This window comes from Lepidochelys kempii, chromosome 1, assembly GCF_965140285.1.
Source record: "Lepidochelys kempii isolate rLepKem1 chromosome 1, rLepKem1.hap1, whole genome shotgun sequence".
Lineage (NCBI taxonomy): Eukaryota > Metazoa > Chordata > Testudines > Cheloniidae > Lepidochelys > Lepidochelys kempii.
Genome location: NC_136380.1, coordinates 219,894,960 through 219,919,330, shown reverse-complemented (window position 1 = coordinate 219,919,330; position 24,371 = coordinate 219,894,960). Strand labels below are relative to the sequence as shown.

The 24,371-nt window shown below is 44.0% G+C and overlaps 1 protein-coding gene across 1 annotated transcript in view; it reads left to right on the top strand.

Annotated features, from left to right (window-relative positions):
- The window catches only part of CRACR2A (calcium release activated channel regulator 2A), an 89,092-nt gene that overhangs the window by 43,646 nt on the left and 21,075 nt on the right, over positions 1-24,371 (top strand). The window contains exons 8-12 of the mRNA XM_073314558.2: positions 11,666-11,853; positions 15,260-15,331; positions 18,327-18,372; positions 20,245-20,336; positions 21,952-22,282. Of these exons, the coding sequence (XP_073170659.2) occupies positions 11,666-11,853; positions 15,260-15,331; positions 18,327-18,372; positions 20,245-20,336; positions 21,952-22,282 (729 nt within the window). The remainder of the gene's footprint in view (positions 1-11,665; positions 11,854-15,259; positions 15,332-18,326; positions 18,373-20,244; positions 20,337-21,951; positions 22,283-24,371) is intronic.

Here is a 24,371-nt window from a genome sequence, read left to right as displayed (position 1 = left end):
AGTAGATTTAGACATCTGTTATCAATGAGTTACACAAAGGTTGTTCTTCGAAAGCCTTTAGCTGTGTCTTCTTCTATATATTTGTTTTCTAAACTGTTTGATGTAAGAGCCAGGGCAAACTTGAAAACTTTATACTTGGATTTTAATCCTTGCTTATTGAGACAAAATTTACAGTGACTTCAGTGGAAGTTTTGTCTGAGTAAGGATGTCATGATTTTGACCCCAACAACTAACTGGGGAACCTGAAATGACAGTTGTATACACACACATACCTGTCCAAGAACCAGGCTGTGGAAGGATAGGATTTATTCACTACTATAAAATCCAAACGCCCCTTTTATTTTTATGGGCATGCTGTTGAAAAGAAGCCAGCCCTGGATAGACCGGATTTTCTTCTTTTATTTTGATTGTCACTGAAAGGTATATTGAGTCAGATAATAAACTGCACTTGAAACTTTTGTCATTTTAACAGCTGAGTGGTGCCTTTTGCCAGCCTAAATTATAATCTGTGACTACTCTCCAGCGGGGTAGTCCACTCTGATTTTTCCACCCAACAGCATAATTCAGTGCAGAGTTTAATGTTCACATTTATCTCTTTCCTCATGTCCAACATTTGGGGCCCAACTCCCCTTCTTCCTTACACCTGTTTTTATAATGGGATAACCTCCATGATTTTGTGGAGTTACTCCCGATTTACACCAGCATCGGTGTATGTCGAGTCAAGCCCTCAGTGTCTAATTTGTGCCTTAGTCAATTCCTTCTCTCTTCCTCTTAAATTGAAATGCACTTTTTTGCCAATTACATTTATTCTTTAAATGAGTGATGGTAACTTTATTTAATTACAACATCCTTGCTGGATTATGAAGGAAGCTCTTGAGAATAATACAAATTCCTTTTTCCAAACTGCATTAATTAGGCAAAGTTGTTCTTACATTTTTTTTTTCCTGTAGTATGAGGGATTGTAAAATACGTGAAGAGAAACTGCCAGCCAAGAAATGCTCAGGGCTGCTCCTACTGACTCAGCCAGATGGAAGCTCCCTTAGGGATCACCTGGCAGAGCTGCTATCTATGGACAAGGGTGGATTAAATGCTGATCCAAACTTGTGCTGACAAGGAACCCAGAGGCCAACAGAGTGCGGCTCTGCAAATACAGAGGGGCCTATCTCCTTGCAAATGTAGGTCCAAGATCATGCTTCAGGGACAGTGAGCCACTGGAAGCCAATAGATTCTTTGGCTCAGTCCCTTCTGCCAGCTGCCACCTTCTTGAATTGTCAGCATGCTCCCATCCTTCATATTACAGGGGTGTTATCTGTAATATCCCCAAATCCATAGCAGGCTGGCATTTCAAAAAGTAGGCAACAGGGCTCAGCACAGAGACCGCTGGGCCTGCCTGGCTAATGTGTGTTCATATGGGCGGCAGCATGGTACTGTACCATGGCCCACCAGAAGTCTTGCACTAGGAGAAGAAGGTAGCTAGGATCTGTGCTTGGGATAAAGGGTAGCTGAATTTCTGCCCTGTGAGGAGGTTGGATGGATGGTCAGGTGGAGGTCTAGGCCAGGAAGGGGAAGGCATGTGTGGATCTGGTTAGGTATACAGGAGGGTAAGTTGGGGCTGGATAAGGAAGAAGAGGGGGTTGTGGTTAGGGAGGGAGAAGGAAATGAAGAGGATTCTGAGTTCAGGAGGAAGGAAATGTCAGCCACTGTGTGTGTTTGGGAGGCAATTACAGGAGAACTGTTTGTGGGGCAGGGTTCCAACATTTGATGAAGCTAGGTCTCATTTTGCCTTGAGGATACCTTCCAGTTAAGTCTTAGCTGGGGTAACAGCAGGATTTATGGTGGACCAGATTCTCAGCTCCAGTGAGCCCTGACTTCATTGGACCTACTCTGATTTACAACAGCTGAGGCTCTGACCCAAAAAGTCTTTCCACCAAAGGGAAAACTTGCCAAATTAGAAGTTTCTAGTCCAATGTCTAGCGAACACTTAGCAGATACCCCTGGGGTCATGTAAATAATTTGTTTTGCTGTGTTAGCATAAAGCTACACATTTCTGTGACATACTCACTTCTCAGTCTGATCATGTCCAATTGATCCATTTACTACCATGCAAAATTTGAACTGAATCACTCTATACTCACAGTTGTGCCATGCCCACTAGTAATCATGTCCAAGATTAGTACCTGTGTTACTACAGTATTATAATGGGTGCTCCATAGAACCTGCCATAATTAAGTTTCCAAACCAATTACCATTGCAAACTTTTGTTTTCAGATGGTCATAACTTCCTCACATATTCACCTTTTGGCACTGAGATTCTCTGTACTTGAGCTCTGCTTGAAGCTTTTGCTATTCTCAAGTTTTTGGTATGGAGACAATTTGCATGAAAAAAATTGTCTCATTAAAACACACAATCATAAATACATAGGGCTGAAAGGGACCTCAAGAGCTCATACGGACCAGCCCCTTGCACTGAGGCAGGAACAAGTAAACCTAGACCATCCCTGACAGGTGTTTGCCTCCATAATTGGCCAGTTCTGTATGCTTTCCCTGAAGTTCCAGTACAGTCCACTGTTAGAGACAGGATACTGGGTAAAGTGGACCATGGTCAGACCCAGTATGGTAGCTCTTATATACTTAGAGTCAGGAGCAGCGGAAGCTTCCTAAAAGTGGGGGGGGGCTACCGGACCCCAAACCGGGGCCCCTTCCCCCATGCCACTCCTTCCCCTCAAGACACTGCCCCCGCACTGCCTCTTCCCCATATACCCCATCCCCACCCCACTCCTTCCCCCAGCCCCCGTCCTCACGCTGCCCCTTCGCCCTGAGGCCCCACACTCGTGCCGCCCATTCTCCTGAGACACCGCCTTCACAACGCCCCTTCCCCCGAGACCCTCCTCCTGCACCACCTCTTCCCCACAAGGCCCCACCCTGCTCACCCCTCTCCGCCCCCTCCCCTTCATCACTGACCCTTGTGGCCAGTAAAAAGTGGGAGGGCCATGGCCTTCTGGCCCGGCCAGTTACAGCACCCCGGCTTAGAGTATTCCAGGCCCTCTGTCTTTTCTCATGCCAAAAATACAGCGCAATCAATATCACTGATAAACAGTAAGCTCTATTACATTCATCTCAGTGGGCTGTGAATGTTAAAGCTCAATTTTGAACATTCAAATGCTCAAACTGTTAACTACAGGAAAAATGTTCTCCCCCTCTTTATTTGCTTCAAACATGAATTTACATTAAAAACACCCAAACAAACCCAACCCCAAACAAAACCAAGCCCTTACTTTAGTCCAGTGTTATGATGGTATAATTAAAAATCACAAAATTTTAGGAAATGCAAAAGTTAAAGTTCCGATAGTAATCTTAACTGATCTTTGTTCCATATTTAAGTTTGGCAAAGTTATAAGCAACTGAAAACTTATAAAAGAAAGTTTTGAGCTACCTGTCCTGCCTGTTGCTGCTTCCTAATTGTTATATCACCATTGTTATATTATAAAATGTAAAAAAGTATGCAAGATGCTTAATGCAGACAAATTAATGTTAGCAATCTGAGTTATCATTGCTGTTGGAATCTCACTTTTCGCAATCTTGATTTTCCCTGACTACATTTTTGCCTGTAATCCATTCTTTATCAAAAGCAAATCTACACATCAAGTTAATACACATCCATCTATTGTGTTGTGTTGTTTGGTGGGAGGCACAGTGATTAATGCCACAGCCCAAAGGTTCTCAACTCACAGTCCGTGGGCAACTTGGGGCCCAATCAGCACACAGCTGCAGCTCATGTAAGATCCTCAGGGTCATACAGGTAGTATATATATTGTGTGGATGCAGCCCACATAACACATAGAGAGCTGCATATGCAGCCCATAATGGTAAATAGATTGAGAACCACTGCGTGTAGCCTTTCCTCTGCTGAGACTAGAGCCAATTCCGATTGCGATTCTGTTCACAAGCAGAGCTGGGTGAATACGGCAAAGCATTGTCCGTGAGTATTCACGCGAATGTGACAGTGAGTTTGCTTGGGCTGTGCTCGTGTCCCGCTCCTGTTTGCTCTTTGGGTGAAATTCACCCCAGTCCCACTTTCATTACTTAAATGGGATTTCGGGCAGGGACAGATGCAACCTCCCAGTTCAGAGGGTGCACTCTACTGCAGTCAAGCAGAGCGCCGATCACTCTCAGCAGCACTGTTTGCCCTGGCACTGCATTGCTAATCCTGGCCCAGTGTGGCAGGAATGCTGAGGTGGGGAGGAAGAGGGGCTAGAGAGTGAGCATTCTCCCCACCTGCTGCCTACTCCACTTTCACTCCACACCAGTGGCTCCTGTCTTGCAGGGCAGGGCCCGGCTCCCCACTCCAGGCATTGTGACCTGGCACAGGGGGTCACAGCGCCACTCGGGTTTGGCCCCTGGGTTTCCTCATTTCTGTGGGTGCAATTGAATACACGTTCCCTTGGTAAAGCCACCCCTGACTGAAGTGGTGCTTGTCCTCTGTGCAGGGATGTGAACAGTCACACAGTCTTGCTTTACTTGCAAGAATCTCGTGGAAAGCAAATCTGAAACTTGCACTCTTGTGCATGTGCACGGGAAATGGTACATTTTACGTGGGACAGGACACTGCTGTGGGCCAGGCTTCCCAAAACCATATGCCAAAACCCTAACTATTCTATTTATATACCTGCCTGGTCCCCACCCTTGTAATACCTGAGCACCTGGCAGAGAGCCAATAATACAATCCGACAAGCATCTGACTAGACACTCCGCAACCAGGACTGCATGCTCAGAGGCAAATGCAATTACTTTATTACTGACCGCAAAGATGACAGTGCAGAGATACCACTGTTATGTATCCCTAACAGAAAAAGATAGACCAGCAAATGAAATGTATTTGTTCCTGATTTTACACAGTAACTGAGTTGCCATTGACTTCAGTGGGAGTTGTAAGTGCTTAGTACTCCTGAAAATCCAGGCTTTTGATCCATTTTGAACAGGACAGGGCACCGTGCACCACAGAAAGGGAATGGTGTTCCTTTAACTTCCCACCAGAGCTCTGGTACAAAAGAAATTAATTGAGGCAAGGATCTGACTGTACCATCCACAAATAGGACCACATGTGCAATTACTTGGTGTGAATATGAAGGGGGGCAATTAAATTTAGCTCTTCACCCACACAATACCTTTTACACAAGCCTAATTTTTCTAGGTGGAAATGGACCTGTGCCAGGAAAGAAAGGGTATGAGCATTTCTAAAATTCCCTTGTCATGGTATTCTGCTAACTCTGCCAAAATGGCTCCTCTTCCTGAGAGAACATAAGGCTGGCTATACTGAGTCAGAACAGAATGGTCCATCTAGCCCAGTATTGTCTTCCAACAGTTGCCAGTGCCAGATGCTTCAGAGGGAATGAATCAAACAGTACAAGAGGATTAGGGGTACTCAGAGCATGTGGTTGCATCCATGACCCTCTTGGCTAATAGCCATTGATGGACCTATCCTCCAGGGACTTATCTAATTCTTTTGTGAACTCTGCTATATGTTTTGCCTTCACAACATCCCCTGGCAATAAGTTTCACAATTGACTATGTGTTGTGTGAAGATGTACTTGCTGCTGTTTGTTTTAAATCTGATGACTATTCATTGATATCTCTACTTAAGTAAAACTTTTGATACTGTCAAAACCTTCCCATAAACAAATTTGAGAAATATAGCCTAGATGAACCTACTATAAGGTGGGTTCACAACTGGCTGGAAACAAGTACTCAGAGAGTAGTTATCAATGGTTCACAATTGCCTCAAAGAGCATATCAAGTGGGTTCCTGTAGGGATCTGTCCTGAGTCTTATTAATATCACCATAAATGATTTAGAGGGCACAGAGAGTGCTCTTACAACATTTTCAGACTATACTAAGCTGGGAGGGGTTACAAGCACAATGGAAGACAGAATTAGAATTCCAAATGATCTTGACAAACTGGAGGCAGTGTGTGAATTAAATAGGATGAAATTCACTAAGACAAATGCAAACTACTACACTTAGGAAGAAATAATCAATTGCATAAATACAAAATGGGAAATGACAGCCTAGGAAGGAGTACTGCAGAAAGGGATCTGGGAGTTATAGTGGATCACAAACTAAATATGGGTCATCAATGTAATAGTGTTGCAAAAAAGTGAACATTGTTCTGGGATGTATCATTGGGAGTGTTGTAAGCAAGACACAAGTAATTCTTTTGCTCTACTCAGCACTGAGAAGGCGCTAACTGGAGTACTGTGTCTACTTCTGGGCACCACACTTTGGAAAAGAGGGACAAACTGGAGAAAGTACAGAGGAGAGCAACAAAAGTGATTAAAGGTCTAGAACACATGACCTGCCAGGAAAGATTTTTTAAAAATGGGTCTGTTTAGTTTGGAACAGAGAAGACTGAGGTCGGACATAATAACTGTCTTCAAGTATGTAAAAGTTTGTTATAAAGAGGAGAGTGATAAATTGTTCTCCTTAATGATTGAGGGCAGGACAAGAAGTAATGGGCTTAAACTGTAGGAAGGAAGATTTAAGCTAGATATTAGGAAACACTTTCTAACTGTCAGGGTACTTAAACTCTTGAACAGATTACCTAGGGAGGATGTGGAATCTCCATGACTGAAGGTTTTTAATAAGAGGTTAGACAAACACCTGTCAGGGATGGTCTAGATCAGGGGCGGGCAAACTTTCTGGCCCGAGGGCCACATCTGGGTAAGGAAATTGCATGCAGGGCCATGAATGTAGGGCTGGGGCAGGAGGTTGGGGTGCAGGAGGGAGGGAGGGAGTGTGGAGTGTGGGAGGGGGTACGGGGTGTATGAGAGGGCTCAGGGAAGGGGGTTGGGTGCAGGAGGGGGTGCGGGGTGTATGAGGGGGCTCAGGGCATACGTACAGGGAGGAGTGCAGGAGGGAGCTCAGGGCAGGGGGTTGGGGTGAAGGAGGGGTGCAAGGTGCAGCAGGGGGCTCAGGACAGAGGGTTGGGGTGCAGGAGGAGTGTGGGGTGCAGCAGGGGGATCAGGGCAGGGGGTTGGGTGCAGGAGGGGTGCAGGGTGCAGCAGGGGGCTCAGGGCAGGGAGTTTGGGTGTAGGGTGCAGGAGGTGTTCAGGGTGAAGGCTCTGGCCCGGCACCACTTACCTGGAGCAGGTCTGGGGTGGCAGCGGTGCGCTCCCTGCCTGCCTGCCCTGGCCCCGCGCTGCTCCCAGAAATGGCCAGCACCACATCCCGGCGGCCCCTGGGGGAGGGGGAGCAGAGGGCTCTGCACGCTGCCCTCGCCTGTGGATACCTCCCCCAAAGCTCCCATTGGCTCCAGTTCCCCGTTCCCCACCAACGGGAGCTGCCGGGGAGGTGCCTGCAGGCGCCTGCAGGCGAGGGCAGCGCACAAAGCCCTCAGCCCACCCCTCCCCCAGGGTGCAGGGACATGGTGCCAGCCACTTTTGGGAGTGGCGCGTTGCCCGTGGTGCCACAGGGGTGGCAATTCCGTGGGCCGAATCCAAAGCCCTGATGGGCTGGATCCAGCCCACGGGCCATAGTTTGCCCACCCCTGGTCTAGATAATACTTAGTCCTGCCTCAATGCAGGGGTTGGACTAGATGACCTTTATTTCTATGATTCATTGGGTGACCCTTGGTTCTTGTGTTATATGAAGGGGTAAATAACACTTCTCTATTCACTTTCTCCACACGATTCATTATTTTATAAACCTCTGTCATAACCCCCTTAGTCATCTCTTTTCTAAACTCAATAGTCCAAGTCTTTTTAATCTCTCCTCATATGGAAGCCTCATATGGAAGCCGTTCCATACCCCTAATCATTTTTGTTGCCTTTTCCAATTTTAATACACCCTTTTTGAGGTGGGGTGACAAGAACTGCAAGCAGTATTCAAAGTATGGGCTTACCTTGGATTTATGTAATGGCATTATGATATTTTCAGTTTTATTGTATAACTCTTTACTCATGGTTCCTAACATTCTATTAGCTATTTCTCACTGGCACTGCAGAACGAGCAGATGTTTTCAGAGAGCCATCCACAATGACTCCAAGATCTCTTTCTTGAGTGGTAATGGCTAATTTAGAACTCATTGGTTGATATGTATATTTGGGATTATTTTTTCCAATGTGCATTATTTTGCACTTATTAATATTGAATATCATCTGCCATTTTGTTGCCCAGTCAGTTTAGTGAAATGCCCTTGTAACTCTTCATAGTCAGCTTTAGACTTAGCTATTTTGAATAATTTAGTATTGTGTGCAAACTTTGCCACCTCACTATTTACCCCCCTTTCTAGATCCTTTATGAATATGTTGAACAGCACTAGTCCCAGTAAAGATCCTTGGGGTACCCCACTATTTATCTCTTTCCATTGTGAAACTGTCATTTATTCCTACCTTTTGTTTCCTATCTTTTAACCAGTTACTGATCCATGAGAGGACCTTCCCTCTTATCCTATGACTGCTTACTTTGCTTAAGAGCCTTTGGTGCGGGACCTTGTCAAAGGCTTTCTGAAAGTCTAAGTACACTGCATCAAACGGATCACTTTTGTCCACCTACTTGTTGACCCCTCTGACAATTCTAACAGATTGGTGGGGCATATTTTCCCTTACAGAAGCTGTGCTGACTCTTCCCCAACATATCATGTTCATCTCTGTGTCTGGTCATTCTGTTCTTTACTGTAGATTCAACTGGTACTGAAGTTAGTCTTACCGGCCTGTAGTTGCCAGGGTAGCATCTGGAGCCTTTTGTAAAAAATCGACGCTATATAAGCTATCCTCCAGTCATCTGGTGCGCAGGCTAATTTAAGTGATACGTTACAGACTACAATTAGTAGTTCTGCAGTTTCATATTTGAGTTCCTTCAGAACTCTTGGTTGAATACCATCTGGTCCTAGTGATTTAGTACTGTTTAATTTGTCAGTTTATTCCAAAACGTCTTCTATTAACACCTCAATCTGGGACAGTTCCTCCAATTTTCACCTAAAAAAATGGTGTGAGAATCTCCTTCACTTACTCTGTGGTGAAGACCGATCCAAAGAATTCATTTAGCTTTTTTTCTGCCATAGGCTTGTCTTCCTTCAGTGCTTCTTTAACACTTCAGTTGTCCAGTGGCCCTGCTGATTGTTTCCTGCTTCTGATGTACCTCAAAAATTTTTGCTCTTTAGTTTTTGTGTCTTTTTCTAGTGGCTCTTGAAATTCTTTTTTGGCCTGCCTAATTATACTTTTACACTTGACTTTGCCAGAGTTTATGCTCCTTTCTATTTTCCTCAGTAGAATTTTGGTCTTCTTACTTTTTTGCGGGTCCAGGGGGCAGTTCATATATTTAGTTTGAACCTGTATTACGATGTTTAAAAACAGTTTCCATGCAGGCTGCCGGCATTTCACTCTTGTGACTATTCCTTTTAACTTCCATTTAACTAGTTTCATCACTTTGTGTAGTTCCCCTTTTTGAAGTTAGATGCTCCTGTGATGGGTTTTTCTGACATTGCTCCCCAACAAGAATGTTAAATTTAATGATATTATAGCTACTATTACTAAGAAGTTCAGCAATATTCACCTTTTGGACTAGATCCTTTGCACCACTTAGGACTAAATCAAGACTTGCCTCTCCCCTTTGGGGTTCCAAGTTAGTTGCTCCAAGAAGCAGTCATTAATAGCATCTAGAAATTTATCTCTGCATACTATCCTGAGGTAACATGTACCCAGTCAATATGTGGGTAGTTGAAATCCCCCATTATTACTGGGTTTTCTGTTTTAGTAGCCACTCTAATCTCCCTGAGCATTTCACAGTCACCATCCTGGTCAGGTGGTCAGTAGTTTATTCCTACAGCTATACTCTTTTCATCTAAGACTTTAAAAGTCTTCTATCCATAGAGAGTCTACGGTACAGTTTGGTTCATTTAAGATTTTTACTATATTTGACTCGATTCTTTCTTTCACATATAGTGCCACTCCCCGACCAGTGCAACTTACTCTGTCATTCTTATATATATAGTACCCTGGTATTACCATGTCCCACTGATTATCAGCATTCCACCAAATTTCTGTAATGCCTATTATATCAATATCCTCATTTAACACCAGGCACTCAAGTTCACCCATATTAGTATTTAGACTTTTAACATATGCATACAAGCATTTATAAAATATGTCAATATTTACTGTACCAGTGTATCAAAAGCTTCAAGCCTTCTCTTAGTTATAAAAGTTTCCCTTATTCATGCAGGGAAAGAAAACAATGCCTTGTAACTTATGTGATCAAAACTAAATAATGTAGCTCAACTTTCAGTGGTCCGGTAATAGATACTCCTGGTGAATTGTTTGTGAGCCATCTGAAGAAACTCTGGCCTAGTTGTTTACACTCAGCAGGGACCCATGATTGGAACAATAGAAGTGTTCAAGGCTGAGGTACAAGTTGGTAGAGGAACTGGGCAAAATTTTCTGGACAAATAGTCTACTTGCTGAAAAATACAGTTTTAGGTCGACTAAAACTATTCTTAAATTTGAGTCAAATTCAGCAAACGATTTCAGCCGCGGGGGAATCCAGAAAGTCAAATTGTTTCATTCTATAGAAAACCATTTTTCTGGACTTTTTTGGTTTAGCCACTGATCTGAAAAATCAATTATTCATTTAGCTCTAATTGGCAGAGCTCTCTAGGTAAAGCAGCCCACTCTGTCCCAGGAGCTGTTGGTCTCTGCCTTCCAAGAGCACAAAAATTCAGAGACATACAGAATTTGTGTCCCAATCCTTTCATTCTCCGTGTGTCTGTCTTAAAGATGAATCTAGTGTTACTTTAAAGCTCGCAACGTACTTGACATCCTTTAAAAAACTTGTTTGCTAAAAACACAAAACACAAGAAGAGCTTTTATGGATTTCTGGATGGCATTTGCTGTCTATGATTTTAGTTCATAGGCCCTTTTCCCCCACATCTTTCTCCTCCCCTGCTACCACAGTTAGATGCTCTCCCACACTAGGGCCCTTTTGCACCACTGGACCAGCACAAAGGGCCATAAACTGACCAGATCTACCCAGATGGGAATTCTCCTGATGTGCGGGAGTCCCCAGTGGTGAAGAGCTGGTGTAGTCAGCTGTAATTCTAACCCCTCAAGCCCCACTGTAGGGGGTGAAGAAAAGCAGTAACAGGTTTAGAGCACCTCTGAGGTGGTTCTAAAAACTAAGGCAGGGCCCAGGTCAGCATAGAACTAGTCCCACAAGCACCCTCTTTAAACCCTCCCCAACCCCCATCAGCTGCAGCCAGAGCTTACTGAGCACAGATGATAATCTAGCCCTCAAGATTGCTAAATCGATATTATATGTATTAAGTAACAGGTCCCATCTCCTAACATAAAATAACTACATGCTGCATTCAAAAAACCATGGTCCAAACAAAGCTGCTACCCTGGCTCTCTGAACCTACTTTACCATTGCTGTTTCATCCAGGCAGTAGCAGGTTGAACCATGTGCTACTCTTTCATACACACTAAGGGCTACTGTTACCTTCTTATCAAATTCTGTGCATTCTTTTCTTGCCTCCACTTTGGAGAATGAGTATAATTTTAAATGGGTTCATTTCAGTTTTAAATTTTAAGTCTTCTTAACACCAAGCTAAGATAGCTCCGTGAGTTAGAGGTATTTTCTCTTTTCCTTTTCTTCCCCCTCCCACCACCCCTAGCTGGAGGGTCAGTGTAAGGAACTCCACGACGACAAACAGGAGACCAAAGTGGAGAACACCAAGCTGAAGCTAACAAACCAAGAGCTGCTACAGGAACTGGAGCGAACGTCTCAGGAGTTAATAGTCGCCCAGCAACAATTACAGATGCTCCAGGAGGAGGCTTCAAGACTACATGAAGAAAAAGAAATGTAAGTGACAGCTGCCTGTGGCACCACTATGCTTGCCTGAAGTGACAGCAAGCTTGATTCTCCACATGCACAGCATCTTCTGGAGGGACTTTAACATCTGTTCAAAATGCATGTGATGCTGATGGAGTAATATGCAAGGTCAGACCAATGCAAGAATCATTGCAGGCGGTTGTATCCCTGCTTTACCCTGTTTACATTTTTCACATAAGGTGTTAATGTACCTTGCTTCAAAGTGGTTAATGGCAACATGACAAATCTGCTGCCACCTTGCGCTGTTGTGGGCTGTTGCTGGGGGTCAACCTGACATGCTGTTAAGTTTGACTTCAGTGTGTTTTGATATCGTTTGTATTAGCCATCATAAGAAAGAGCTTGACTTTCGCTAACCATACAATATGGCCTTGGATATTCTCAAGTTGATCATATGTATGAGATGCCCAGTCCAATTCAGTTTAGCTTTTATGAGTATGCTTTGAGTGCCAGACATCCAACAGTGATTGAGAATTGTAAAAGCACTACCAAAACACAACTTTAAACTCACAAAAGTGGACAAGTTTTACACCTGTTTTGAACTCGCTCTTTTCACAAGCTACATATAGTGACTACAGAAGGTTCAAGGTGGTAGAGAATCATTCCCACTTTTTGTACCATGTTTGTTTAAATATTATTATTTTGCTTTAAAGAAGCAAATTCTTAGTGCTATGTACTAAAATAGACAACATTAATAGTATTGCACACCACAACATAGTGGACCAGATCCTGAGCTGTGCCAGCTGCACAAGAAAAGGTGGGCAAAACTGTCATTTGTTTCTTGATTTTCTTGACTCCAGAGGAGCAGAACAAGGCCTGTGCAACACTTAAGTCCATTTAAAGGAATATTTAGTAGAGCCAGTGAAAAAATTTCCACTGAACCTATTTTTCAACAGAAAAATGGCTTTTTCAATTAAGCAGAATTTTCATGAAAAGTGTCTGCTTTCTGAAGAGAATTTCAATTTTTCATTAAAACAAACCAGAACAGCTGCAAGCCAAAAAGTATTTTTTTTAGCTGAAAACCAAAACATTTCTGCTGAAATTTGATTGAGAAATGCCTCTGGGTTCCCCATGGGAATTGTAGTTTGGCTGCCTCAGGTTCCCATTCTCCTCTATCGGTTGGATTTTTGGTCATACTACATTTCCCATGATTCATCATGACTATGGGACTGCCATGATGCACCACCTTCCCTAATCAAGAGAGGAGACCACGGTGCAACATGCAAAATTTAGTCCAACCAACGAGCTCAGCCTATAGAGGCAAATGAAAGCATGAGGCATTCAAACTACAGTTCTCAGGAGATATTGTGGCAGCATTTCAGAATTTCTGTTTTCAGCTGAAATATTTTGGATTTCAATTTTTTGCATAAAACTCAAAAATTTTCTGCAGGGAAAAGATATTTTCCAGCCAGATCTAATATTTAGCGGATGGAAATTGGACTGAAGTGAAACACAAGTCTTGTGTTGTCCCTCTGCAGTGGAGTTATTATACCTTAATGCTGGAATTTTCAGAAGGGTTCAGATTTTTACCACTAGGGCCAGATTTTCAAGAGTTTAGCTCCATCTGGGTACCTAAAAACACCCTAAATGTCACAGTAGGAGCAGCTGGGTGCTGAATACTTTTTTGAAAGTCCGGTCCCAACTGCAGGGTCTGAGCACTTGAAAATCTGGCCCTAAATGAAGGCCTGCTACAGGCCTCAAATTTTCTTTCCATGAGCATTTATTCCTAATGAGTCTTACCTCCCACTAATATTCATGAAAAACAATCAGAGAAACCTGAATTGGATTCAGAATTAGCAAAAGTTTCATGACTATTTCTCCCAGAAATCCAATCATTTCAGCTGCAGATAATGTAACTCGGTGCAGGGAACTGTGGGAACTCAGCACCTCTCAGGGTGGGGCATCATCTTGGACTAAATACTGTTTCTTCTCTTCAGAATGCCATTGGACCAAACTCTACATAGCTATTGCTAATTTAATCTATCTTGAAAATATGAGGAGTATTCCTTTGACTATAGCCACCCAGAGCTGAGCCCATTTCAAACACAAGGGCCAGATCCTCAGCTGATTTTCATCAGCTGAGGATCTAGCTCTGAGTTTTGAATGCTGCCTCATTTTTACGTTTGTATGTTTCATTTACAGTTTTGAAATGAACAGTGGCAGTATTTCTCCCCTTCCCCCCCAAGACCATTTCCTCTTTGAGGGGGCCTCACTTATGAGCTACAGAGAAAAGGCAGTGTTGCAATCAGTTGCAGGCTGATTCCAAAGGAAGTGAGGAAACCAGTAGGAAATGGGTCTGGTGATATCTCAGCTGCTCTCCATTCTTGTGGTCAAACTGCTGAATGATGATGATAATTTTACATTTGTAAAGCAGTTTTTATTCCAAAGTACTTTATGAAATTAGCGGTGGATTATGTCCAGCTCTCCCTGCAATGGTGTGGCTCAGAACTGCCCCCAGGGCAGGCCAGAGACTATAAGGCACAACTGAGCTGTTAAAAGCTGATCCACTCTTCAGACCACACAAAGGTAGCACTTCACACACCATTAAAATGCAGGAAACAACATGGACCAAATCCTCAACTGGTGTAAATCCATGCAGCCCCATTGAAATCAGTGGGATTATACTAATTTACATCATCCGAGGATCTGACTCCCTGTGTTTAATGCTGCACAACAGTTTAGGTCAGGAAAAGGGGAGAGGAATAATATATCCAATAAGGGAAAACTGGGTTAGCCAAATGTCATTACCCGTTCTGAAACTTGGCCAGCAAAGGAACGTTAACTCATCTAGCCTTGTGAAAAGTTTCATGGGATTTTTAATGATCACAAGTGACTAGGTCCTTAATTTTAAGTTTTATCTGAAAGACACCAGCTCCAGCATCACAGTGTAGTAAATTGACTGGATGAGAATCCTAAAAAGGCAAATCTTCTAACTCCTTGGTTGTTAGTTACTACTGGTAGAATCCAACCTAACCCCTTCCCCCTCCTCCCCCCAAAAGTTATAATAACTTGATTATGCAGTCCTTACTGTGGCTGAGCTCCGTTGACATCATTGATGGTTTAGCCAGAGTGAGGACTGCAAAATGGAGCCTCAAGTGGCATTCTCTAAGGGTTGTAGGAAGCAGCCTATAACTACTATGTTAAAAGAAAAGGAGTACTTGTGGCACCTTAGAGACTAACCAATTTACTGTGTATGCATCCGATGAAGTGAGCTGTAGCTCACGAAAGCTCATGCTCAAATAAATTGGTTAGTCTCTAAGGTGCCACAAGTACTCCTTTTCTTTTTGCGAATACAGACTAACACGGCTGTTACTCTGAAACCTGTTACTATGTTAAAATGTCCATGACAGATAGATTTCTTTGTTTCCCTCTGTTGTAGGGAGGTATACAGGGTGACAGAAACTTTACAGCGAGAGAAGTCAGGACTCCTTAAGCAGCTGGATTTCTTAAGGTAACACACACAATCATTTGCAAGATTTCTTGCATTATCATTATAAAACTATGTGTTTATTTTAAAGCTCGTAAACTATGACCCTAACCCTACCAGAAATGCCATTTTGGGACTAACCCCAGCATATGGAAATTCCTCAGGGGCCTAGAGAGAGTGGAATATCCTTACATCATCTGTCCCGTCAGAGCTCTCTGCCCCCCACCATAGGGGGCCTGTTGGGGAAAGACAGGGGTTTTATCAGGACATGCTGCACTGTGGCTATTCTGTGCTGTGGAATAATATCTAGGAGGCTGTTTCAGCCAAGTGCAAGTCAAAACAGCTATGAGGCTGCTCTGATTTATGTATTGGGCCAGGCCTTGGATACAGGAGATTCAAAGGCGGTGTAAAGCTCCTTTTGCCTTTCATTGCTGCGTCAAGCGTAGTTCATTCAGAATAGAGACTGTTAGTTTATATATATATATATATATATATGGCTGATTTTCTGCCTAACAGTTTTCTGTTAGTATAACGGACAGCATTTGAAGCTAGTTCTGGGCATTGTTTAATGTCCTTTGTAATGTGAAATAGTATCTAACAAATATTATTGCCTCATTTTTTTTACTAGATTATTCAATGTATATGAGCTAATTATATGTGCATTTGAGCAGTAGTCTTTCACCCAGTGTGCATTTAAAAATATTTCAGATGGACTTATATACAATTACATCAGAGTCTCCCAAATTGTAGCCTGAGACCCGCTGTTGGTTTGCAGTGCATTTGCCAATTGTGATACAGCATGGCCAGAAGGCAGCGGGAGAGTGATCTAGGAGAGATATGTAAACCCCAGGATGAGGAGAAGCCTTATTCCCTGTAGAGGGAAGAAACGTTGCTATAGATTAATTAAAGGCCCCTGAAGCCAATTAGAGCACCTGAAGCTTGTCACCTGATAAACCCCCCCTGCTTCAATCAGCCAGGGAAAGGAGTTGGAGCAGAGTGGTTTGGAGTTGGAGCAGAGAGCAGTTTGAAGGCATTGAAGTAGAGGAGAGTTTGGAGATGTGCTGTGGCTGGCTAGAAGACAAAGACCCTAGATAAAGAGACATCCGGCTTGTGCAGAGAGAGGGCAGGAAGCCCCACAAGCTGAAGAGCAAGAGAGGGAAGTAGCCCAGGGAAAGGAAGCACGAGTTCAAGTGGTTTACCACTATCCCTAGGGCCCCTGGGCTGGGACCCAGAGTAGAGGGTGGGCCTGGGTCCCTCTGTCTCCACTGCCCTTCTCTGGGTTACTAGTGGGACAATAGATACCCTAGTTCAGGGGCAGGAAACTGCGCCCTGAATCCCCCCCTTCCCCCCAAGAAGAGAAAGCGCGGGACCCATCATAATCGTACCGGCAATTTGCCACACAATGTACAGCATTCTGTCCCCCTCCATTGGTGGTTGGGTCACAGAGAGAGGTTGATGAGTCTGCTAGAGCTTTGGCTAGCTAACCTGGGTCTTTCTGTGAGCCCATGCAATAGTAGACCCATTAATTGCTTCATGTGACCCAGCCGCTATGAGAAAGTGACAGAGTACCATCCAGAGTGGGTGTGGCTCAGATCTGCAGAGAGCTGGCTTGTCACATGGAGCACCTCTTCTCCATTATTTCCAGCAGCTAAATCACATTAAGAGAAGCTAAACACATTTGGTATTTTCTTAAAGCTGCTCTTCGACATCAGCAATCACAGTAGTTGTAACTGGGATGTTACATGGTCGTGACAGGTCTACGCAGCTGTGGTTGGGAGGGTGTGCACCAAACAATCTCTCTATTAAGAGGTGATCTTAACTATGGAAAAGTTTGAAATCCCTTGATTCAGAGTAAATGAAGTATTGTTCATGGTTTGTTTCCATGTGTTAGAAGCTTTTGCTTTGACATTTATAGATTGAGAGCCCGATGGTCTAAATTAGGGTAGTCCCCACTGAAGAATTACACCAGCTGAGGATCTGGCCCTGTCATAATATAGATGGAAAGCAGCAGAATAAAGACAATGCACTTCAAGAAGGCAGATTTTATCAGACACAGAGAATTGGTAGGTAAGATCGAGTGGGAAGCAAGTCTAAGGGAAAAAGGAATTCAGGAGAGTGGGGGTTGTGGAATCTCCAGCATTAGAGGTTTTTAAGAACAGGTTAGACAAACGGGGATGGTCTAGATCAGGGGTCGGCAACCTATGGCACGTGAGCCAATTTTTAATGGCACGCTGCTGTCTGCCAGGGATCCCGACAGACAGCAGCGTGCCATTAAAAATCCTGCCTGGCCCGCTCTTCTCTGTCCCCTGCCCACCGCTCTCTCCTTGCAAGGCAGGCAAGCTTCCCCCTCACCCCCCCTGCTGGGTTCCTGCCCCTCCTCCCCTCCCACACATACCCAGCCCCCCCTACCCCATGCCCTGACTCTTGCACCCCCCACATTCCCACCCTGAGCACCAAACGGGAGCTCCTGCACGCCCCCCCACACATTCCCACCTGCACCCCTCGCACCAAATGGGAGCTGCCCAAGTAAGCACTCCACACCCAAACCTTCTGCCCCAACCCTGAGCCCCTCTCCCTCATTCTAGCTCCTGGCCAGACCCTGCACCCCAACCCCCAGCCTGCTCCTTCACCCCCAGCCCTGTGTTCAACACACTCCCACCCTCAGCTCAGTGCAGAGAGAGAGGAAGAGAATGGGCTAGAACCAGGGAGACGGTAGGCACCTACTCTATGTGGACAGGGCCGGGACCCCAGACCGGCAGCAGGCTGAGCGGCAGCGGGCTGAGCCGCTCACTCAGCACACCATTTCTAAAAGGTTGCCGACCCCTGGTCTAGATAATCTTAATCCTGCCTGAGTGCAGGAGACTGGACTAGTTGACTTATTGTTGCTATGATTCTTTGGAGAAATACCAACGTAAAAATATATTAAAGACATATTAAAGTGAAGACCCAAAGATCTGGATTTGATACTAAATTTCTACCATAGTTTGCTGGTTCTTTTACTTGTTTCCTTTCCTTACAGAGAAAGGAACAAACATCTCAGAGATGAACGAGACATGTTTTTACAGGTACACAAATACCATTTTATAACTCTGTAGTTATCAAACAGAGATCAGAATGGTCTAAAAAATGGGGACCAGAATGTTGTAGGGGCAGGGGCGACAGGTTTCTTTAATTTTTGGTGGTGCCCAGAATGGGTCCAATTCCCCACCACCACCACACACACACACCTGCCTAAGACTCTGGGAGGGAATTGAGGTGCAGGGTGCAGGCTCTAGGAGGGAGTTTGGATGCAGGCTCTTGGCTGGGGCAGGGGGTGGGGGTGTAGGAGGAGGTGTGGGGAGCAGGCTCTGGGAGGGAGTTTGGGTGCTGGAGGGGGTGCAGGCTCTGGGAGGGAGTTTGGATGTGGGAGGGATGTTGGGGTCTGGAAGGGAGTTTGGGTGTGGGCTCTGGGCTGGGGCAGGGGGTTGGGGTGTAGGAGGGGGTGGGCTCTGGGCAGGAGTTTGGGTGTGGGAGGGGCTGCAGGGTGCAGGCTCTGGGAGGAAGTTTGGGTGTGGGACAGGGGTCGGGCTCTGGGAGGGAGTTTGGGTGCAGACTTGGGGCTGGGGCAGGGCATGGTTGGGGTGCAGGAGAGGGTGAGGGGTGCGGCGTTTACCTCAGGTGGCTCCCCAAAGTGACTGCCACACCCCTCTGGTAGTGGCTCCTAGGTAGAGGGGCTGGAGTCTCCGGGAGTCTCTGACCAATGGGAGCTGTGGAGTCAGCACTCGGGGTGGGGGCAGCACACAGAGACCACCCCCACCTCCTGGGGCCACCAGGATGTGCCAGCTGCTTCCAGGAGTGGCATGGAGTGGGGCCGGACAGGAAGCCTACTTTAGCTCTGCTGTGCTGCCGGTGGCTCCCCGGGCCCTTTTAAATTGTCCGGGGGCAGCAGGCAGGGCCGGGGGATGCTCCGGGAGAGGCGTGTGGGGGCGGCAGGTCATGCTGGGGGAGAGACCCAGCCCCGAACATTGGTGGAGCCGGGCACCCAGGCCCTGAATATTCCTGTAGCACAGGCACCACGGGCCCATATAACTTGCAGCCCCTACGTAGGGGGAAGAGATTCTTGTGTCATTTCTCTCCCCTCCTGCACTCGCCACCTTCCCAGTTAAAAGCAAGGTTTATGGCAACAAAAAGTATTTATTAAATAAAACTAAAAGGCCCTGGAAGCCAAGTATTTAGGTTACTAAAACTCAAGCTATTTTAGGAAAAGGGAATGAATACTAATGAACCTAGTTTATAAGAAGCTAAGGAGGCAATCAAGAGGGAATAAGATAATCTTCAAATGGAATAATTAAAATGCAAGTGTTTATCCAATCAACAGTAATCTCTTTAAACATCTATACATCAGTGCAGTATCTGAGTATTGAACAAAGAGAATTGCATTCTAAGAGTCCTATCCTCCTGCTAATGGATACAAATCAATCCCATTGACTTTGTATCCTGCATTAGGAGACTAGGTCCCCAGGACCTGAAAGATACCATGGCTTCCTTTTCTCGACTAAAGACAATTCAGAATTATGGTGTCTAATCATTTGCAGAGGTGGTCTGTGTTTCCCTTCTCTATAAGAAGGAGTGATACTGGGTCAGATTGTCAGTTGGTATAAATCAGCATAGCTCTGTTGGTTTCATTGATTTCAATGGAACTCAGCTGATTTACACTGGTTTATGATCTGGTCCACTGGTTCTGTAAGGAAGATTAATTGTTGTAGAATCTGGATTTTCCATGTTCTTTTTATTTATCACTCAGGATTTTGAAACATTTGCTTCTCTGCTAATCCATCAAATACTTTCTGTCGCTTCCATCACTGTATTCTCTAAACACTAGCAACAAATAGACTGTTTTATTAACTGTAATGAATAGCAAGAGTACACTAGTAAGATAAATAATATAATTTCTGCAGAAGAGTACAACAAATGCTTCAAAAGCCAACTGGAAAAAAAGATCAGGATCTATCATTGGCAAATATGTAGAGGGAAAGGCATCACTTAAGAGGTAAGGACTTCATTTTGCTATTTGGCATATGTTTGATAGTTATCGGGAAAGTGCACAAAAGATGTAGAATGCTCATTTCACCACGATTGTTCTTGAAACCACGGCAACTTGGAATTGTAAGTGTAGTATTGATGTTGCATGGATCTCTGAGGTGCCAATTAGTATGTCATCTGAGTATCTGTGATGGGGGCAGATTGGCCACGGGCATAGGAGGGCGGGTTCAGCTGGATCACAGGGTCTCCTTAACCCCTTTGTTGCCAGTGCGTAGTCTATCTGCCTCATTAAGCCGCTTGTTGCCAGCGTGGGGCCTATGTCAGGTGTGGAGAGGGGAGTTAAAAGGAGGACATCTAGCCCAGTTGAGGGTTGACCAGGAAGGAGAACAGAGCTCTGCTACTGTGCTCAACAAGGCAAGTCTGGCTATAGCCAAGAGCATAGGGCAACTTGCTAAGTGGATAAAGCATTTGGTAGATGGGATGACTGGGCCCAGGAAGATGGACAAGAAGGGACTAGGGATGTGCAAAGACAAGCCTGGAGCAGAAGAGTAGCATCCTGCCAACAAATCTTCAGATGCACCTGATTTTTAGTTCACTGTTTTCCTTTTTGTTTTGTTTAACACACTGGAAGTGGTCCGACTCCAGTGCGCCTTAGTTTTGGCCCGGGGGGGGCGGTTAAGGCACCATGGCACAATCATCAGGGACCTGCAGTAGTGGAGTTGTTCCCTGATAGGCCGCTTAGACAGCCCAGTTACAGTGATCTTTTAAAAAATTAGAAATCTAGGGTCAGATCTTCAGCAACGGCTAATACACAGACCATGCTGCTTTGGCATGGGGAGCTTGTGGGAACAGCAGAAGCCAGTCCAGTACTGGTATTACTTGAATCAGCATTAATAGGGCATGATATCTTCAGGAACTTTTGCTGGAGGAGTGCACTTCCACAGCACCCCTTACTGCAGATAGTAGCCGACTAGCTGGGATGCATAAGAACATGGGATAGATAGAAGACATAAAAACATGGAGAATTTAAATCTAAATTATGTGATCGTAAGTATGAAATAAATGGGAACAGGATTAAGGCCTCCATGTCAGAAAGAACCTGAGAAGAGCAGTAGAATGTCACCTTGGGGATAGGGACCACAGCAAGAGTCTGAAAGAATATGGACATGCAGCTAGTATAAACGGGCATAGCTCCATAGAGTTCAATGCTGATTTATACCAGTTGAGGATCTGGCCCGTACTGCTCTAGCCAGAATTAGGTCACAGATGGAAAGTTTTGTTCACTCTACTCTCACCATTTTAGGATGAACCTAAATCCAGTTGTTCATCTCTGAATTTTCAGCCAAAATATTAATATTTGTTATATTGCCTTCTGTATGGGTTACATATGTATTATGCTGATTTTATACACACACATATAATGTTTAACTTACTTTTCAATAGTCAATTGATTGTACAGTCTAACGCTGATCTACATAATAGATAGTGTAATGGACCTGATTCTGCATCCTGTTACATTAAGTCAGGAGTAACTCCACTGGATGGAATTACATCAATGTAAATGAGATAAGAATTAGGCCTAATGTTTTTTTGTAACCTACTTATATCTGATCTTTATCTAGCCAATCCTCCGAAGAAGATGATGCTTTCAATAGCTTAACAAGGAGAAGGAATTCTATTGGTTTGAATGGGTATCTTTCTTCAGAGTCTGACCATGGTACTAGTGGGGGCATGACTCAAACAAAACAACTGCAGAGAATAATCTCCATTGAAGAAGATCCCCTACCCCAATTTCTTGAGAGGCCAGCTGAGAAGCAGTACAGCAAGTGGACAGAAGAAAATGACAATGTCTCCCCAGAAAAGGAAATGGATGAGAAGCAAATTGTGACATCGTTGGACCACACACCCTTGTCTCTCAGAGAGCAGCCAGTAGGGAAAGAAACACAATCAAATGTAAGGGGACAACTTACCTTAAATGGAGGTGGAGGGTATCATGTAATAAATTACTTTCACAAGCCAAAATCATTTGGCTTCCCTTTTTGTAGACACAAGTTCCCCACCTATACAATTTGGATGCACATTTTGCCACCTTTAATTGATTTGTTCATGCAAATCTGATTACTTCGGCCTCTGGCTACTTGATTGCATAAGGTACCTAAATGCAGATTTGTGCCTAAAATTAGTTTTGAAGGTGCAAAACAGGGAAGCCAGGCGTCAGCTGAAAATATACCCAAGAATTAGGATAGTGAGGAACTGAACAATTGTGTGAATTAAATTATACATTTTGTATAATCGCATGAGGCCATTTCTTACAATCTTTATAAGATCAAAATCAGGTCAGCATCAAATCAAGGTACTGAAGGTGATTATGGAAAAATCTCACTGGATATGTTCAAAGTGGAGATGAGACAGCCAAATATAAGGGACTGTTTAGGAACATTGAAATCAGACCTAATGATGATACCGGGAAATGGGACTAGAGGATCCAATAAAGGGTAGAGCTGGATTTTAAAAAGGAAAGCTTTTTGTGACCATGTACCTGGAAAATTTGTCCTTTTTGGGGGTCAAAATTTGAAACAAGTTTTTATAGCTGATGGGAAAATGGGATGAAGTTTTTTGTTTTTGGGGGGGGGTTGCAAAACTTTATGAGAAAAAGTTACCCTCCTTTTTGGGACAAAATGTGAACAATTGTTTTCACTGTAAAATCAAAATTCAGAAAATTTCTTCTAGCTCTGCTCTCTCATTAATGTTTACATCAGAAAACTGAATTGTGTGCACAGCCCAGACTTTATAAAATAATATCCAGGAAAGGGTAACTCTGCAGTCAAAAACCTTACTCACATTCTTACTCCCTTGTAGCTTTCAGGCTAATTTTAGTATAGCTATTAAGTGTGATCCATTGTCTGATTCCTGAAATATATATTTAAAAAGATTAAGGTATGGAGAAATAGGTATGCTCAGTCTTAATTACATAGTTTGTTCTTCTAAAAGAAACGGGTACTATGCACATCTTTAAAATGATCATAAAATGACGCCATGATTACATAACTGTTATAATTGGCACACTTTTGTTACAAAATATACTCTAGATAGAGACAGGTTTCAGAGTAGCAGCCGTGTTAGTCTGTATTCGCAAAAAGAAAAGGAGGACTTGTGGCACCTTAGAGACTAACCAATTTATTTGAGCATAAGCTTTCGTGAGCTACACATCCGATGAAGTGAGCGGTAGCTCACAAAAGCTTATGCTCAGGTAAATTGGTTAGTCTCTAAGGTGCCACAAGTCCTCCTTTTCTTTTTTCTAGATAGAGAAATGCCTTTCCATTTAAAAAAAGGAAAGCTGATCAAAACTACTTAGATCATTAATGTGATATAGCCACAGCATACTTTGTACTGTTCTCAGAATAGAAGTATCCTCAATTACTGGGTATTCCTTACTCTGGACAGCTGGATCTTTTCTTCACTTATGATCAAGTGAACCTTTCTCAGAAGAAAGCTACTGAACTCACTAGCTACTTAATTAATAGTAAGATGTCCTAGCACTAGTTAGCTGTCAGAAAGTGTATTATTATCATGCTGTTGTATATTAAAGACTTAAATCAGAGCATTAGCTTATTAGTGACATTAAATGACAATTGGAAAATCTATTAGCTGGTTTCTTAAACAAATTGATGCCAGGATCTTAAACTATTGAGATTGCTCAGGATTTCTCTCAAGTCCTTTTTATTTTAGAAGAGAAAGGCAGTAAAATTTTACTCAAGAAGTACCATAGTGTAGCGGCTCAGCCACATGGGTAGGACTCAGGGGATCAGGGTTCTATTCCCAGCTGTGTGGCTGACCTAGTGGGTAATTCTAGGGCAGTGATTCCCAACCAATTTACCATTGTGGCCCACAGTGTGTTATGTGGGCTGCATCCAACTACCTGTATAGCTCTGAGGATGGGCTGCAGCTGTGTGCTGATTGGGCTGTAAGTGGCCCATGGGCTGCAGGTTGAGAACCACTGTTCTAGGGCAAGTCACTTTCCCTCTTTGTGATTCTGTTTTCC